Source organism: Rhinopithecus bieti, unplaced genomic scaffold (genome assembly GCF_001698545.2).
Source record: "Rhinopithecus bieti isolate Rb0 unplaced genomic scaffold, ASM169854v2 scaffold_10048, whole genome shotgun sequence".
NCBI lineage: Eukaryota > Metazoa > Chordata > Mammalia > Primates > Cercopithecidae > Rhinopithecus > Rhinopithecus bieti.
Window position 1 is genome coordinate 18,834 of NW_016806234.1, and position 17,280 is coordinate 36,113.

Here is a 17,280-nt window from a genome sequence, read left to right on the forward strand (position 1 = left end):
AATATTTTTTAAAAAAGAAAAAAGAAAACACTACCAACCAAAACACTATCCCTGGGCCAGATGGATTTACAACTGAATTCTACTAGACATACACAAAAGAACTGTTACCAATTTTACTGAAATTATCTCAAAAAATAGAAGAGAGAAGAGATCCCTTCTTAATTCATTCTATGAAGCCAGCATCAGCCTAATATCAAAACCTGGCAGAGACATGATGAAGAAAGAAAACTTCAGGCCAATATCCCTGGTGAACGTAGACACAAAATCCTGAGAAAATACTCACAAACAAAATCAGGCAGCACATGAAAATGTTAATACACAATTATCAAGTAGTCTTTATTCCTGGAATGAAAGGCTGGTTTAACATACACACATCAATAATTGTGTTTCACCACATGAACAGAATTAAGAGCAATAACCATATGATCATTTCAATAAATATGGAAAAACTTTTGATAAAATCCAACATTACTTCCTGATAAAAACCCTCAATAGACTAGGCATCAAAGAAACATACTTCAGAATAATAAGAGACATCTATGTCAAACCCACAGCCAACATCATACTAAACAGGCAAAAGTTGATATTATTTTAAGCCTATACCTAGGAAACCCTAAAGACTCTGCCAAAAGGCCCTTAGAACTAAATATGGCTTTAGTAAGGTTTGAAGATACAAAATCAATATACAAAAATCAGTACATGTTTATATACCAATAACATCTGGGCTGAAAATCAAATCAAAAACACAATTTTATTTACAATAGCTGCAAAGAAAATTAATTACCTATGAACACAGCTAACCAAGGAGGTGCAGGATATCTACAAAGAGAACTAAAAATCAATGCTGAAAGAAACAAGAAACAACACAAATAAATGGAAAAAACATTCTATGGTCATAGATTGGAAGAATCAATAGCACTACAATGGGCATGCTTTCCAAAGCTATTTACAGATTCAGTGATATTCCTATCAAAATATTTTGAACTAAATGAAAATGAAAATTCAACCTATTAGAATTTGTGGAATGCAGCAAAATCAATGCTTTGGGAAAGCATTATAGCATTGAATACATACATTAGAAGAGAAGAAAATCCAAATCATTAATCTAAACTTCCATCTTAAAGAACTAGAAAAAGAAGAAAAAATTAAATTGTAAGTAAGCAGAAGAAAAGAAACAGAATTAGAGCAGAAATAAATGACATTTAAAACAAGGGAACAATAAGAAAAATCTACAAAACCAAATACTGGTTCTTTGAAAAGATTCATAAAACTTCTTGCCAGGCTAAGAAAACTGAGAGAAAACACAATTTTCTAATATCAGAAATGAAACAGGGAATAAAACTACAGATGTCATGGTCATTAAAAGGATAACAAATAAATATTATGAAAACTATGCCCACACATTATCAAATGTTTATCAAAACTAGATGACACGCATAGAAGTCCTGGAAAAATGCAGTCTACTAGAAGTCACAGAAGAAGAAATAGACAATCCAATTAGTTTGATACCTACTAAATAATTTGAATGAATAATTAATAGCCTTCCAAAATAGAAATCACAAGGCCCAGATGAGTTCACTGGTGAATTCCACCAAATGCTTAAAAATAAAATTATACCAATTTCTATAATCTATTCCAGAAGATAGATGCAGAGGGAATACTTCCCAGCTCATTCCATGAGACCAGCATTATTCTAGTATCAAAACCCTCCAAAAATATTACAAGAAAAGAAAACTATAAATGAATATTTCTTATGAAGATAGATGCAAACATCCTTGGCAAAATATTGATCCATTATTGAACAAACGAATTATACACTACAACAAGATAAGATGTATCCCAAGCATGCAGGGCTGGTTCAACAGTCAAAAATGAATTAATATAATCCATCATATGAAGAGGCTAAAGAAGAAATATTATGTAATTATGACAATGATGCAGAAAATGCATTTGACAAAATCCTGCATTCATTCATGATAAAAATTTCTCAGTAAACTAAGAACAGAAGGAAGCTTCCTTAACTGATAAATAGTATCTACGAAAAGTCTAGAGTTAATATTTTACTTAATGATGAGAATCTTGTTTTTTTTTTCTGCTGCAATCAGGAATAAGGCATGGATGTCTCCTCTCACCACTGCTTTTCAACATCATATTGGAAAGCCTAGCTAGAGCAATAAGACAGGAAAAGGAAATTAAGTAGCATATGAATTGGGAAGAAAGAAATAAAACTATCTTTGTTTACACATGACATGATTGTGTATGTAGAAAATCCAAAAAAAATTCACAATAAAAACTTCCTGAAACTAATAAACAATTATAGCAAAATTGCAAAATACAAGTTTAACATAAAAAGTCAATCCCTTTCCTATATAACAGTAACAAGTGGATTCTGAAATTTAAAAGACCACATTACCATTTATGTTAGCATTAAAAAAAATACGTAAGTGTAAACCTAACCCAATAGGTACAAGATGTATATGAGGAAAACCCCAAAACTCTGAACAAAATAAAATAAACAAAAAAGGGGAGATACTCTATGTTCATGGATAGGAAGACTCAATATTGTCAAGATGCCAGTTATTCCCAACTCAATCTATAGATTCAATGTAATCTTAATCAAATTCAATTTATTTTGTGGCTATAGACTAACTGATCCTGTATTAGTCTGGTCTCATGCTGCTAATAAAGACATACCCAAGACTGGGTAATTTATTTTAAAAAGAGATTTAATTGACTCACAGTTCCACATGGCTGGGGAGGCCTCGAAATTACGGCAGATGGCAAAAAAGGAGCAAAGTCACGTTTTACAAAAAGGCAGGCAAGAGAGCCTGTACAAAGAAACTCTCTTTTATAAAACCATCAGATGACATGAGAGTTATTTGTTATCTCAAGGACAGCATAGGAAAGACCTGCCCCCATGATTCAATTACCTCCCACCAAGTCCCTCCCACAACAAGTGGAAATTATGGGAGGTACAATTCTGGATGAGATTTGGGTGGGGACACAGCCAAACTATATCACATCCTAAGGATAATATGTAGAGGCAAAGACCCAAAATACACAATATTGAAGAACTAACACTATCCTACATCAAGACTTACTATAAAGCTACAGTAATAAAGACAGTGTCATGTTGGCAAGAGAACAGACAAATAGATAAATGGAACCCAACAGACAACCCAGGAATGGATTCATATAAGTACAGTCAACTGATCTTTGACAAGGGAGTAAAGGCATTATAATGAAACAAAGATCATCTTCCAACAAACGTTGCTAGAACAACAGGACATCCACATGCAAAAAAAAAAAAATGAATCTAGACACAAACTTTACACCCTTTACAAAAATTAACTTAACATGGATCATAGACTTAAATGTAAAATGTAAAACTAAAATTTCTAGAGGATGACATAGAAGAAAACCTGACCCTGGGTATGGCAGCAACTTTTAGATTCAGTAGCAAAACATGATCGATGAAAGGAATAACTTTATTCAAATTTGAAACTTCTGCTCTGCAAAACACTGTGTCAAGAGAATGATTAGACAAGACACATACTGGGAGAAAATATTTGCATTACAAAGCACTGCTCAAACAAATCATAGATAACACAAATAAATGGATAAAACATTCCATACTCATGGATAGTAAGAATCAATATTTTTAAAATAGCTATACTACCCAAAGCAATTTATAAAATCAATGCCATTCCTATCAAACTACCAATGACATTCTTCACAGAAGTAGAAAAATACTATTTTAAAACTCATATGGAACTAAAAAGAAACACAAATAGCCAAGGCAATCCTAAGCAAAAAGATCAAAGCAAGAGGCAATGTGTACTACAGGGCAACAGTAAACAAAATGTTACTGTCACCAAAATGTTACTGTCAAACTATAGTATAAGACTATATTAACCAATACTACATGGTACTGGTACAAAAACAGACACATAGACTAATGGAAAGGAATAAAGAGCCCAGAAATTAGGCCACACAAATACAACAATCTTATCTTCAACAAAGCAGACAGAAATAAGCAATGGGGAAATGACTCCCTATTCCATAAATGGTGCTGGGATAAAATCTAGCCATATACAGAAAATTGAAACTGTATCCCATCCTTACACCATATACAAAAATCAACTCAAGATGGGTAAAACACCTAAATGTAAGAACCCAAAACTTCAAAAACCCTCTAAGACAACCTAGGCAATACCGTTCTGGACATAGGAACAGGTACAGATTTCATGAGGAGGATGCCAAAAACAATTGCAACAAAAGTAAAATGGGGAAATGGATTTAATTAGACTAAAGAGCTTCTGCACCACAAAAGAAATTATTAACAGAGTAAACAGACAACCTACAGGATGGAAGAAAATATTTGCAAACTATGCATCTGTTGGAGGTCTAATATCCAGCATCTATAAGAAACTTAAACAAATTTACAAGAAACAACCCAAATAACCCCATTAAAAAGTGGGTAAAGTTTACATTTAAAAAAAAAAGAAAAAAAAACTTTACTAAGTTCTGGGATACATGTGCAGAATGTGCAGGTCTGTTACATAGGCATATGTATGCCATGGTAGTTAGCTGCACCTACTGACCCATCCTCTAAGTTCCCTCCTTTCGCCCCCCACCCCCTAACAAGCCCTGGTGTGTGTTCTCCTCCCTGTGTCCATGTGTTTTCATTGTTCAGCTCCCATTTATAAGTGAGAACATGCAGTGTTTGGTTTTCTGTTCCTGCATTAGTTTGCTAAGGATGATGGTTTCCAGCTTCATCTATGACCCTGCAAAGGACATGATCTCATTCCTTTTTTTTTTTTTTTTTTTTTCTGAGACGGAGTCACCCAGGCTGGAGTGCTGTGGCCAGATCTCAGCTCACTGCAAGCTCCTCCTCCCGGGTTCACGCCATTCTCCTGTCTCAGTCTCCCGAGTAGCTGGGACTACAGGCGCCGCCACCTCGCCCGGCTAGTTTTTTGTAGTTTTAGTAGAGACGGGGTTTCACCATGTTAGCCAGGATGGTCTCGATCTCCTGACCTCGTGATCCGCCCGTCTCGGCCTCCCAAAGTGCTGGGATTACAGGCTTGAGCCACCGCGCCCGGCGATCTCATTCCTTTTTATGGCTGCATAGTATTCCATGGTGTATATGTACCACATTTTCTTTATCCAGTTTATCATTGATGGGCATTTGGTTCCATGTCTTTGCTCTTGTAAACTGTCATCATGAACTCCTTTGGAGCATAGGTCTTCATACATATAAATGTTTCCTTGACAGTTCAGAATGACTCTGTATGCCCTGCTAGCCTAATTATTTGGAATGAATCGTTACCTTCTATGGTCACTAATCTCCATGTGTTCACATTTATCAATATATTTTATTCTTATTTAAAGTGCTATTTTTTTCTGTTTGTTGACCATATATATTCTCTGCTTTAGTGCCTTGTAACAGTCCTGCTCTTCAGTTGCAATCAATAGAGGCTAGCTCTCCCTGAAATAAGGAAAACAGCAACTTATTAAAAAGACATTGGCTAGCTCACAAAAATATTAGGAGGGCTAGACAACTATACGTACATTAAACAGCTAGGAAAACCACCCTAGATCATACACCAGATCATATTTGCTGAAAAAATTGCTGTTATCACAAAAATAGCAGGCAGGAAGGTCAGCGAGAGAAGAAGAAGGAGGAACAGGAGGTGGAGGAGAAAGATGGAGAGGAGAGATATTTTATCATTTTCTTTTTGGCTTTCTACATCTCATGTCAAAACTCTCTGCACCCTAACTGCCAGGCAGACTGGGAAAGCAGGTATGCTGCATTCTCCACTCTTATTGCCATAACTGAAACTTAATTTTCACCAAACCTCATAAATTGGATATTTTCTCATACACAGAAAAAGATCCTGGGAGGCCAAAATTAATACCACCTGCATTCTACAGCTCTTTAGTACTATTTCATAAGTTGTGGAAGGCTCGTGTTACGTGACTTTATAATAGTATAATAAATTTACATATGAAGTTATAACATAATGATAAAACAAGTAGATAAAACAAAAATGTAGAATAGGAAGGAAAATGAAACATGTTTTGCCCCATCTTGTAGATTTATAATGACCACGAGCATCAAAAGTACCCTAAAATTTCCATGTCAAAGAACATTTGAAATAAAATTAAACCCAAAATGTTCTAAAAAATAAAGTGAGCAAAGGACATGAACATTTTTCAAAAGAAGACATATATAGGGCCAACGATCATATGAAGAAAAGCACAACATCACTGTTCATTAGAGAATGCAAATAAAAACCACGATGAGATACCATCTCACACGAGTAAGAATGGCTATTACTAAAATGTCAAAAAATAACAGATGCTGGTGAGGTTGTGGAGAAAAAGGAAGGTTTATACACTGTTGGTGGAAGTGTAGATTATTTCAGCCATTGTGAAAGACAGTGTGGTGATTCCTCAAACACCTAAAGACAGAAATACCAGGCTGGGTGTGGTGGTTCATGCCTGTAATCTCAGCACTTTGGGAGGCCGAGGTGGGCAGATTGCTTGAGGTGAGGAGTTGAAGACCAGCCTAGCCAGCATGGCAAAACCCCGTCTCTACTATAAATACAAAAAATAGCTGGGTGGCGTGGTAGTGCGCACCTGTAATCCCAGCTACACAGGAGGCTAAGGCACAAGAATTGCTTGAACCTGGGAGGTAGACGTTACAGTGAGCCGAGATGATGCATTGCACTCCAGTCTGGGTGATAGAGTGAGACTGTCTTAAAAAAGAAAAAAGAAGAAAGAAATACCATTCAACCCAGCCATCCCATTACTGGATATATGCCCAATGGAATATAAATTTTTCTATTACAAAGACACATGCACACATATATTCACTGAAATATTATTCACAGTAGCAAAGACATGGAATCAACCTAAATGCCCGTCGATGGTAGACTGTATAAAGAAAATGTGGTACATATACACCATGGAATACTATGAAGCCATATAAAAACAAGATCATGTCCTTTGCAGCAACATGGAAGGAGTTGGAGGTCATTATTCTAAGCAAACTAACACAGGAACTGAAAACAAAATACCGCATGTTCTCACTTACAAGTGAAGGCTAAATTATGAGACTACCTGGACACAAATAGGGGAACAATGGGGACACTTGGACCCAGCTGAGGTTGGAGGGTGGAAGGAGGGAGAGGAGCAGAAAAATAACTATTAAGTACTAGAATTAGTACCTAGATGAAATAATCTGTACAACAAATTTGTGACACGAGTTTACCTATGTAATAAACCTGCATATGTACCCTTGAACCTAAAATAAAAGTTTTTTTAGAAAGAAAATATACAAAGAAGTTGTAGAACACAACAGTAAGAAAGCAAATAACCTGGTTAAAACATGAGCAAAAGACCTAAGCAGACATCTCCCCTGAAAAAAAACAGATAAACAGATGGCAAATATGCATATACATGGTTATTCAGCATTATATGTCATTAGGGAATTGCAAATTAGAACAATGAAATATGACTATTGCCTATCAGAATGGCCAAAATCCAAAACAATGACAACATCTAATGTTCTCAAGGATGTGAAGTAACAAGAACTCTCATTAGTTGTTGATACAAATGGAAAATGGTACAGCCACTTTGTAAGACAGTTTCACAGGATTTTACAAAACTAAACATACTGTTATCATACAAAACAATCATGCTCCTTAGTGCTTACTCAAATAAATTGAAAACTTAATGTTCTTACACAAACCTGCATGTGGATGTTTATAGCTGCTTTATACATAATTGCCAAAACTTGGAAACAACCAAGATGTCCTTCAGTAAGTGAATGGATAAACTGTCACACATCCAGACAATGAAATATTATTCGGTGCTAAAAAGAAATGAGCTAGCAAGTCATGAAAGATATGGTGCAACCATAAATGTATATTACTATATGAAAAAAGTCAATCTGAAAAGGTAACACATTGTATGGGTCCAACTATATGACATTGTGGAAAAGGCAAAACTATGGAAACAGGAAAAACATCAATAGTTGCCAGGGGTTAGGGGGAGGGAAGACAGGCAGAGCAGAGAGGATTTTAGGGTGTGAGACTACTCTGCACAATAATTCAATGGTGAATACACGTCACGCATTCATCAATACCGATAGAATATACAGCACCAAGAGTGGACTTTAATGTAAATCATGGACTTTGGGTGATATTAATGTGTCAACGTAGGTTCATTGATTATAACAATCGTACTACTATAGTGTGGGATGTTTTTTGTTTTGTTTTTTGCTTTAGCTTGAACACATTTTTTAATTGAAATATGTTGTTAATTTTCTATTCCAGGAGCATCCATCAAGCTGCTTTCAAAGGGTAAGCTGCCTGCTTCCTGTAGATTTTCTTAATCCTGAAGTTAAGGAACAGTATAGAATAAGACATTTGCATACAAGTCATGTTAGTAATCCTAATCCCTAAACGTTTTCTATGGAATATTAAATGACTATATTCCCCCAAAGATATAAATTGAATTCTTGCATCTAGATGTTGATAATGGGGGAGGTTATGGAGGGTCTATATTTCTTTTATCAACTTGTTCACCTATCCTGAGGCTCTCTGGCCATCAGACTGGGCATATTCTTCTTCAGAACTAATCTAAATCTCTCCTATTATAGTCTTGCCAATTTTCCATTTTATACTATGTTTAGTAAATATAGGCACTACTGCTAGGTCATTATTCTCCATCATGATCTCCAGGACCTGCATAAATGTTGTAGTCAGTCTGGAGTATGATTTATCAGCTGCTGCTTAGTGGACGTTTGACCTTGAATCCATTACTAAACCTCAGTGAGGTTTAGTTCTGTATTCTTCACCTCTATAAAATAAGGCTGATCCTATCTACTCCCTTTGATTTTAGTGAGCCTGATGGGAATTTGCACAAGCAAGGACCCAGCACAGGCTCTAGCCTAAAGTGCCTGCTCTGTGAACTAGATTTCTGGTTTTCTTTCTCCAAGCAGACAGCCAAGACTTGCATTTATCTTTTTATTTTAGAGAATCGGCCTCCTTCATCCTCTCAGACTGTTAGTTTGAGACTCTCCTACCAGGGCTAGAGTGTCGACTTTGCATTGTCTCCCCATTCTTCATTGGCCTATCTTTCTTTTCTCTCTCTCTTCTGCAAAATCCCTCCCCTACATGTCCCTTCCAAGTCTGGGTTCTTGGCATTAGTCATTGAGCCCTACTTGCCTCCTCATATACACCTCTTTCCCAGAGTTGAGCCATCCTTGGAAGCCAAAGAAGCCTGTTTCTTCACCGCTTTGTCCTTTGGCCTTCATCTCGGAGCCCTGGGCCTTTCTCACTCTTTTTACCCTAATCCAGAACCAGGTTGCTAGATCCGGTGACAGGGTGGGTATAGAGTCCCAGTCCTCCACCACTCCAGTTGGTACTTGCCCTAACTACTCATGTTCCCACAAAAAATCCTTAACTTTTCTCCAAAACACACCTAGGTCCTGCCTCAACTGAGACGCTTTAGGGAAGGCCCAGAGCCTAGTGTTGCTCATTTCCCAGAGTGTCTAGTCCTGGAAGTGCAAAGCCCATCACAGTGATCAAGAAGGTGGATGTAAAGGGCTTGAGGTTTCCCTCCTTCCAGAAACCCAAGCACTGGTGTTGCTAAGGTTCCAAAGGGACTGAGGAGGGAGATTGGAGTGAGTGAGTGAATGAGGGCTATGTTCAGAGCCCAGAGTGTAAAGCTTGAATGGAGAGGCAACAAGCAGCATGTTCAAATTGCTCTGGGCCTTCACTCCAATTACTAAGCATTTTCCATGCAAGGATGTGGACCAGAAGAGGCACAGTAGGCCAATACTCTGTGGAGTCCCAGCCACTCTCCAGATAGCAATAATAATGGCTATGTACTGAGCACACTACTGGTGCACTTAATCCTCCCAACATCCCTATAGAATGGTCTCTATTGTCTGCCCCATTTATAGTGTGTTGGAAACTGAGGCTGAGAGAGGTGGAGTGCCTTGCAGAGGTCTACATTCAGTCATATTTGGGTTTAGATCGCAGTTCCACAGATCACCTAATAGTGTCTGCCTTGGGTAAAACCCCGCCCTACTCTCAGCTTCAGTTACCATATAAACAAAAAAGAACTTAAACTCTGGAATCCTCATCTCCCTCCCAGTAGTAGGAGGGCCCAACGATTGATGACTGGAGCTAAGTTCCACAGCACAGAGACCCAGATCAGGCCTAAATCTCAGCCAGGACAGTGGAAAAGGGTTAGGGAGGGGTGTAGTAGAGTGGAGAGTAACCTTTGGCTACTATCACAGAACTGAGAGGCCAGACCAGGCTTAGAGAATATTTACCAGGCACTCGGATTCTCCCAAAGCATTATGGCTGCTAAAGAAAAGGTTTACCCAGATCTCCATAGTTCATCATAGGTGGATCTCATTGTTTACAAAGCAATTTCGCATTCATTATCTCCCTCAAGCCTTAAAACAAATCTGATTAGTGGGAGTCAGCCCAGAATCCAACAGATGCCCTATTTGATACCTGCCTCTCTAAGTCTCAGAAAAACTAAGAGATTACTCCCTAGTGGCAGTAAGATCTCTGCAGAGAAGCCGCCTCTCTGGTTAATCTTCAGGTTAATAAATAAATAAAAAGTTCCAGTTAAATAAACCAGACTAAACCTCCCTGTCTGTTCCTCCCCATCACCACACACACACAAACAAAAACCAGAGGAAACCTGAAGCCAAGTTCTGTCAAGCACTGGGCAATGTTCTTACTCGCTTCTCTTCCAGACATCCCTGGAGCTGGATCAAACAGTGATTTCCAATCTGCAGTTCCAAGGTAATTTACTGATTCAGTACACAAATATTTCCCAAGACCCTACCATGTACAAGGGCGCTTTATTCCACTGGGTTCAAACATACTTCCCTATGCCCCTTCAAGGTGCTCAAATTTCAGAAGATTCAGATAGATCTCAAATAACTCTAAGGTAGACAAAATAGTCTCCATCAGTCCATCGGGAAGGGGAATTGATAATGGGATTCAGAGAAGAGAAAGAGTGTTTTCTGAGAGGAGCATCACTACATAGGGCTTCAGGGAGAAGGGCACATTTCAACTGAACCTTGAAGAATAGAGACAGCTGGGTAAGTTGGTAATGTGCCTGTAGTCCCAGCTACACAGAAGGCTGAGGTGGAAGGATTGCTGCATCCCAGGAGTTCGAGGCTGTAGTGAGCTATGATAGTGCCACTGCACTCCAGCCTGGGTGACAAGTGAGACTACATCTCTTAAAGAAAAATTGGGAGATTTTGAACAATTTTTTTTCTTTCTGCAATTAGAAGATTGTAGAGAGACACAGCCTAGTAGAAAGAATTGCATATGCAAAGATAGCTTTATTTTAGTGGAAAGAGTGCTGACCTGGTAGTCAATGGACCTGGGTTCACTTCCTTAAAGATTACCTTCCTCTCTCAAGCCATCAGTTTCCTAATCTGTTAAATAATAATATTGGGTTAGTCAGCCTCTAAAGATCTTCCATGTGCTTCCACTCTGACATATTTTTTCAAATATCAGATAGTATAGTTTGCCTCAGAATTGAACAGGTGAAAGAATAATGCAAGGTAATTGGGTCTATATTGTGAAGACTTGAATGCCAGGCCTGAAAGCTTGAGCAGAGAAAGAAAATAGAAGCTAAGCCCCAGTTCTAAACCCTGATGTTGTGTATTTGGCCTGGTACCAATTGAAGAACTCTGCCTTGCAGTCAGGGTGGCCCAGAATTTGAACCTAGCTTTACCACACACCAGCCATGTGCATTTAAATAGTCATGCCACCTCTCTGAGCCTCAGTTCCTACCTCTCTAAAATGGGAATGACAATAACTCGTGGGGCTGTTGTGAAGATAAAATAATATGCAAAAGTGTAAAAGTGCCAATAGGTATGTTACTTTCCTGCCTCTTAGTCCCTTCTCCCCAGCACCAGTCTTTAATTGGTCTTTTCTGATCAATCACTCATTTTCCTTCTTCTCTGAAACAAGTTTCAAAATATATACAGAATCCAACCACTTATCTTCACCCACACTGTCATTCACTTGTATTATTGCAATAGTCTTTTTTAAAAATCTGCCTGATTCTGTCTACTTACAGTCTATTTTTGATCCAAAGGCCAGAGAGAGCCATTCAAACTTTAACTCAAATCATGTCACTCCTCTGCTCTAAACCCTATAATGTCTCCCTACCTCAAAGCAAAAACTAGAATTTTTGCAATGGCCTATTTCCCTTCAGCTTTTAGACCTCATCTAGTCTTTAGCTACACTGTCTTCCTTGCACTTTCTCCAACAGAAAATGAACATTCTCTTTTCACTTGTTTTTTTCTTCTGAATCCTCTCTCCTCTTACCTCACTCCATTAACTTTCATATTTTACTTAAATGTCAATTCTCAATGAAGTCATCCTAGACTATCACATTTAAAATTCCAACATCCACCTCCCAGAATTCTGTATATTCCTTCCCTGTTTTTTTTTTTCTCCATAGAGTCAATTACTGTCTGATATACCATAAAATTTAATTACTTATCAGTGTTTCTCCCCACTGTTATATATGCTTAATAAAGCCAGAGGCTTTATCTCCTCACCACTGATGTCTCCATACATAGAACAGCACTAAGTACTCAATAAATATTTGTTGAGTGAATACAGTGGTCCCATACTGTGTGCCAAGCACCAAGTTAAGCAGTTTGCTTGCATTATCTGAGGAAATACTGCTTGTAAGGTAGATACAATTAGGTTCTCTATTTTTAAAAGGGGAAACCCATGAAACTCAGAGAGGTTAAGTGACTTTCCCAAAGCCATAGAGGGATTAGCTAAATGGGGATGGGGGTGCCAGGTTATGTTGGATTTTGTGTAGGAGCAAATTTCCTGAGTAGGAAGCAGCCTGGAATAAAGACTGTGGTAGGTCTTGGGGGCGCTGGGTGGAGAGGAGGAACACAAGAGGTGACCTAGTTTCTTGAGGCAAGATATTGATTTCATTGGCATCTACTAGCAAGTCTATGTCTTTTTCAACGATTGGAGTTTTACGAAGAAAACTTTTTTAGTTTGCTGCAGCTGCTATGGATTTGAGACTGCAAAAGTTCTGGCCCCTTGAGGCACTGGATTTCGGACAGAAGCCATACCTGGCAGAAAGAGACACCTGAGAGTAGTGGACTGACATGAAAATAGGAAAGTTTATTATCTACACGGTTCTTCTCTCTCTCTCCTACCATTTTTCATAACCTACGTTATTCATCTTTCTTTAATTTGTGCATATTTGTAAAACATTCGATTAATTCAGCCTGCCATCCACTACAGTATAATCTTAGGAAGGCAGAGCAAGAATTGTCTTTTATTCACCGCTGTATTCCCACACCTACACAGTACCTGGCATACAGTAGACGCTCAACAGAGTTGTGAAATGAATCTTTGCCCTTGGAAACAAAGGCGTCCTCTTGATGGACGGAATGAGGAGAGTAAGGGAAAGCTCTTTTCGTTGGCAGCCTGGGCCAGTGCCATGCAGTAAACCCCTGCGAGGGAATTTGGGCAGAAGGAGACTGCAGATGCAGGTTGGACGCGGGAAGATCGGTGAAAGGGAGGAGGACGCGGTGTAAGGACTGATTCCTAGAGAGCGGAACTTTGCCCTGTTTCTGCAGGTCTCTGTCTGACTTTGAGGGGAGCTGGTCAGAAACCCCTGGAGGAGTTCCTGTCCTCAAAAGCACAATACTGACGCTATGGGGACCAGATGGACAGAATCAAGAAAGATGAGACAGAAAGGCCTGGGAGCTTGGGGAGTGGGTGAACAAGTTCCTGTGAAAGTGAAATGGCCCTTCATTTGAATGCAAATGCTATGTAAAAGCCTGAAGCCCCTTGACGTCAGCCCAGTCATTGGTGGCCTATCTATACAGGGCTACCAGTCACCTGGATACCCTCGCAGGAAACGTGGGATGGAGTAGTCTGAGGGGTGCAGAGGAGCTTGCGGCACAACTACGTACTGATAAATTTATTCTCTGGGCTTCTCAAAGTCGAGTTGGGGCCTTACAGGGACCTCAGGATGGCTTAGGGAGCGCCTTCTACCCAAGCCACGATGTACGGAAGCTGCCTTTTGCAGAAAGAAACAGGCATGTACCCGGGCACTCTCAGGAGCCCTGGGGTTGGCGGCACAGCTGGGACAGGAGGCACGGGGGACGGTGGGAGTCCGATACCAGCCTCCAATTTCGCTGTGGCACCGGCTTTCTCGCACTATATGGGGTATCCTCATATGCCCAGCATGGATCCTCACAGGCAGTCTCTGGGAGACTGGGGCTCACCCTACAGTCTCCCGCGAGAAGACTGGAGCGTGTATCCTGGGCAGTCTAGTACAATGGGCACAGTGCCGGTGAACGACATGACCTCGAGCCCCGCCGCTTTCTGCTCGACCGACTACAGCAACTTGGGCCCTGCGGGCGGTGGAACTAGCGGTAGCCCGGCTGGTGGGTCGCTTGTCCCGACGGACGCAGGCGCCGCCAACGCCAGTTCCCCCAGCAGGAGCCGCCACAGCCCCTATGCATGGATGCGCAAGACCGTGCAGGTGACGGGTGAGTAATCAATTCCAATGCCCACACACTTTTCCTTCCTTCCCTTCTGCGCTACTTTTCTCGGTCGGTCTGCCCTCGTACTTCTCAGGCCACTCCCAAGAGGGCTTAGCTGAGGAGACCCCTATATGGCTGACTGACCTATTAGGCATCTCCCTCGCGTTCGCCTGGGCTCAAAACTCACTCACTGAGTGCAGTGATTGCAACTAAACCTACCCTAGAGGTGATTTTCGCCTTTCGCTGGTCCATGAAGAAAATGAGTGAGTGGACAATGGGTATGTTGAGCCACAAGGATCAGGATGCAATCCTGTAGTTGCCCACATAGGAAAAGAGATGCATGAGAAAGCTCAACGGGTGAATGAAGAGAGAGGGCAGCTGTGGTGTCCCGTTGTTCAGGCACTGCTGCTTGAGTTCCATTTCCAAACCCTTACCCATCTGAGCGGGCTGTCTCCCACCTCCCCGCCCCCAAAGCTGGTGATGCTCAGTTTAGGTTCACAGTGCTTGGCTGGCAACAGACTCTCCACTTTAGCCACGAAGTCCCCGACGGCAAAGCAGCCTCGTCACCCTGGCCTCTCAGGGAAGTTCCAGCTTCCTTCCTACAAGTTGGCAGAGGCAAATTGGCCTAAAATCCATTGCCGTCTTACAATGTCCTTTCTTCTAACCCAAGTGTTGAGGCAGGCGAGAAGGCTAGAGCACTGACCTGGCACATAATACGGTGACTAACCCTCACACCCGCTGGGCACGCAAACGAATCAGCTCCAGCACTAATAAAGGGCTAAAGCCCTCATAACTATCAACGCAGGCGTCTCTCAGGCGTAGGGGCTGAATGCAGGTCTGCGGCAGTGCGCAGGAAGGCACAGCGATCGCGATCTCAGCCTAACCAGCAAGCCAGTGGGCGACTGCTGGGAGCCAGGGTGAGGGAAGTGGCTGTTCTACTTTAATCTTAGACCGGAGCGGTGGGAGGAATGTTTGTTTTCAACTGTTGTTCTTTTATTACATTCTTTTTTTTTTAATGTATTTATTTATTTCTACATTCTTATTATTCCAACCCTCGCTCCCTGTCATTAGAGAAAATTAGTAAAAATCGACCCTGAGTATTTTCATCCCTCTAGGGAGGAAATGGCATTTCAATAGCATTTGTCCACAATGATTATGCTCCTGTTCTCAGTTCTGCACTTTGTCTTTCCTCCAAAAGCAAAGGCAGGAGGGTGGGAAGTGACCCATTTTACCATTAGGAGAACTTTTAGCCAGGAAGAGGAAGTTCTGTGTATTAGAACATCACTAGAGTAGCAATCCCAAGGTAAAAGTAGAGTTCTTGGTTTTAAAGCGTTTGCAAGTAAATTTGCATTTTTTAAAATATGAGTGAGTCTGTCGACAAAGTAGAATAGAAAAGATGTTAGGGTGGGGCATTCCCGGAGTTTTTATTACATCTAATCTCGGGGTTATAATTAACATCCACTCACTAAACCCTAACAATCAGAAAAAGACACAAAAGCTAGAAAAGTAGTTGCTCGCAGTCTAGGATTATGTTTTGAAACACATTAAGAGGAAAGTCACTGGCGTGCTGTTTGCAATAGAGAACAAGAGAGGAAATGGATGAGATAAAAGAAATTACCTCCAGCCTTGATTTTTCTGTTTATGAGGAAAAATATGACAGTTTTATCTGATTAAAGGTCTTCCATTTACATTTGCTTTTATTAGCCTGAGTCTGTCTTGGGTAATTCTAATGCCAGGAAAGTTTTCGAAAAGGGCTCCTTAGTCTCTTGCATGTTCATCATTAGCTAAACCCTCAAACCTGACTTTACAATGACACCTTCACAAGATTTTCTATCCAATTTCTATGAGAAGTTTAAAATTGAATGATATTGGAACCCTTTAGATTATTGGCAGCCTATTCTATAGATAAGGTTTCATTAAATTAAAACTTTGTTTAATTTTAATGTCTTATAAATGAAAATAACCCCTTAGCTGTATTCTTATAGTCTAAGGTGCATATTTAGCAGCAATTTAAGAATATGATGAAAAACTTTGGTTATCTCCCTAGAAAAATGCACAAAGGCACAGCAGCACACACACAAGTAATTTGTTACATAATTTCAGGAGATTCATGGATCCATTGAAGCCCTTTCAAGGGACATCAGGTTATAAACCCCAAGAAAAAAGTTAAACCGATCACCTCACTGGGCCACCCACTGAGGACCAAAATGCACCCATTTATATGCTTAGCGCATAGTGGATCTTAAATATTTGTTTAATGAATGAATGAGTCAGATCCTCCTAAATTTTCCACTTCACCCTGTAGTATTGTGGGACAACATATGGTTTATGACTGAGAGGAAAAGATGAACTTCAATATGAAAGTAACCCTTGATTAAGGTAGTCAAATGAAAGTTCTTTCCATTACTGAAAAATGTTTTAAATAAACGTAAAAAAAGAAAAATACACGTATTAGTGGACAATCAGAAAACATTTCATAGCGACTATTATAGCATGTGAATTTCTAATGAAAGCAAAGAGGCTGACACATAGATTAAATGACTGCTCCCTAAGTGATCTGATTTAAATGGAAGACATGTTTATCTACTCTTAGTTCTCTAAGTGGTCTATTTCTATACATATCTAACTTTAAATATTATGCAAAAAGGAATATGACAGAAAAGTTTCTATGGAAAGTTAAATATTTTCATGTGCTTTCA

General features: G+C 39.8%; 1 protein-coding gene across 1 annotated transcript in view; it reads left to right on the top strand.

Moving 5' to 3' along the window:
* The first annotated feature begins 14,097 nt into the window (after nt 1-14,097).
* CDX4 (caudal type homeobox 4) overlaps nt 14,098-17,280 on the top strand; it is a 7,442-nt gene continuing 4,259 nt past the window's right edge. The window contains exon 1 of the mRNA XM_017875304.1: nt 14,098-14,587. Within this exon, the coding sequence (XP_017730793.1) occupies nt 14,098-14,587 (490 nt within the window). The remainder of the gene's footprint in view (nt 14,588-17,280) is intronic.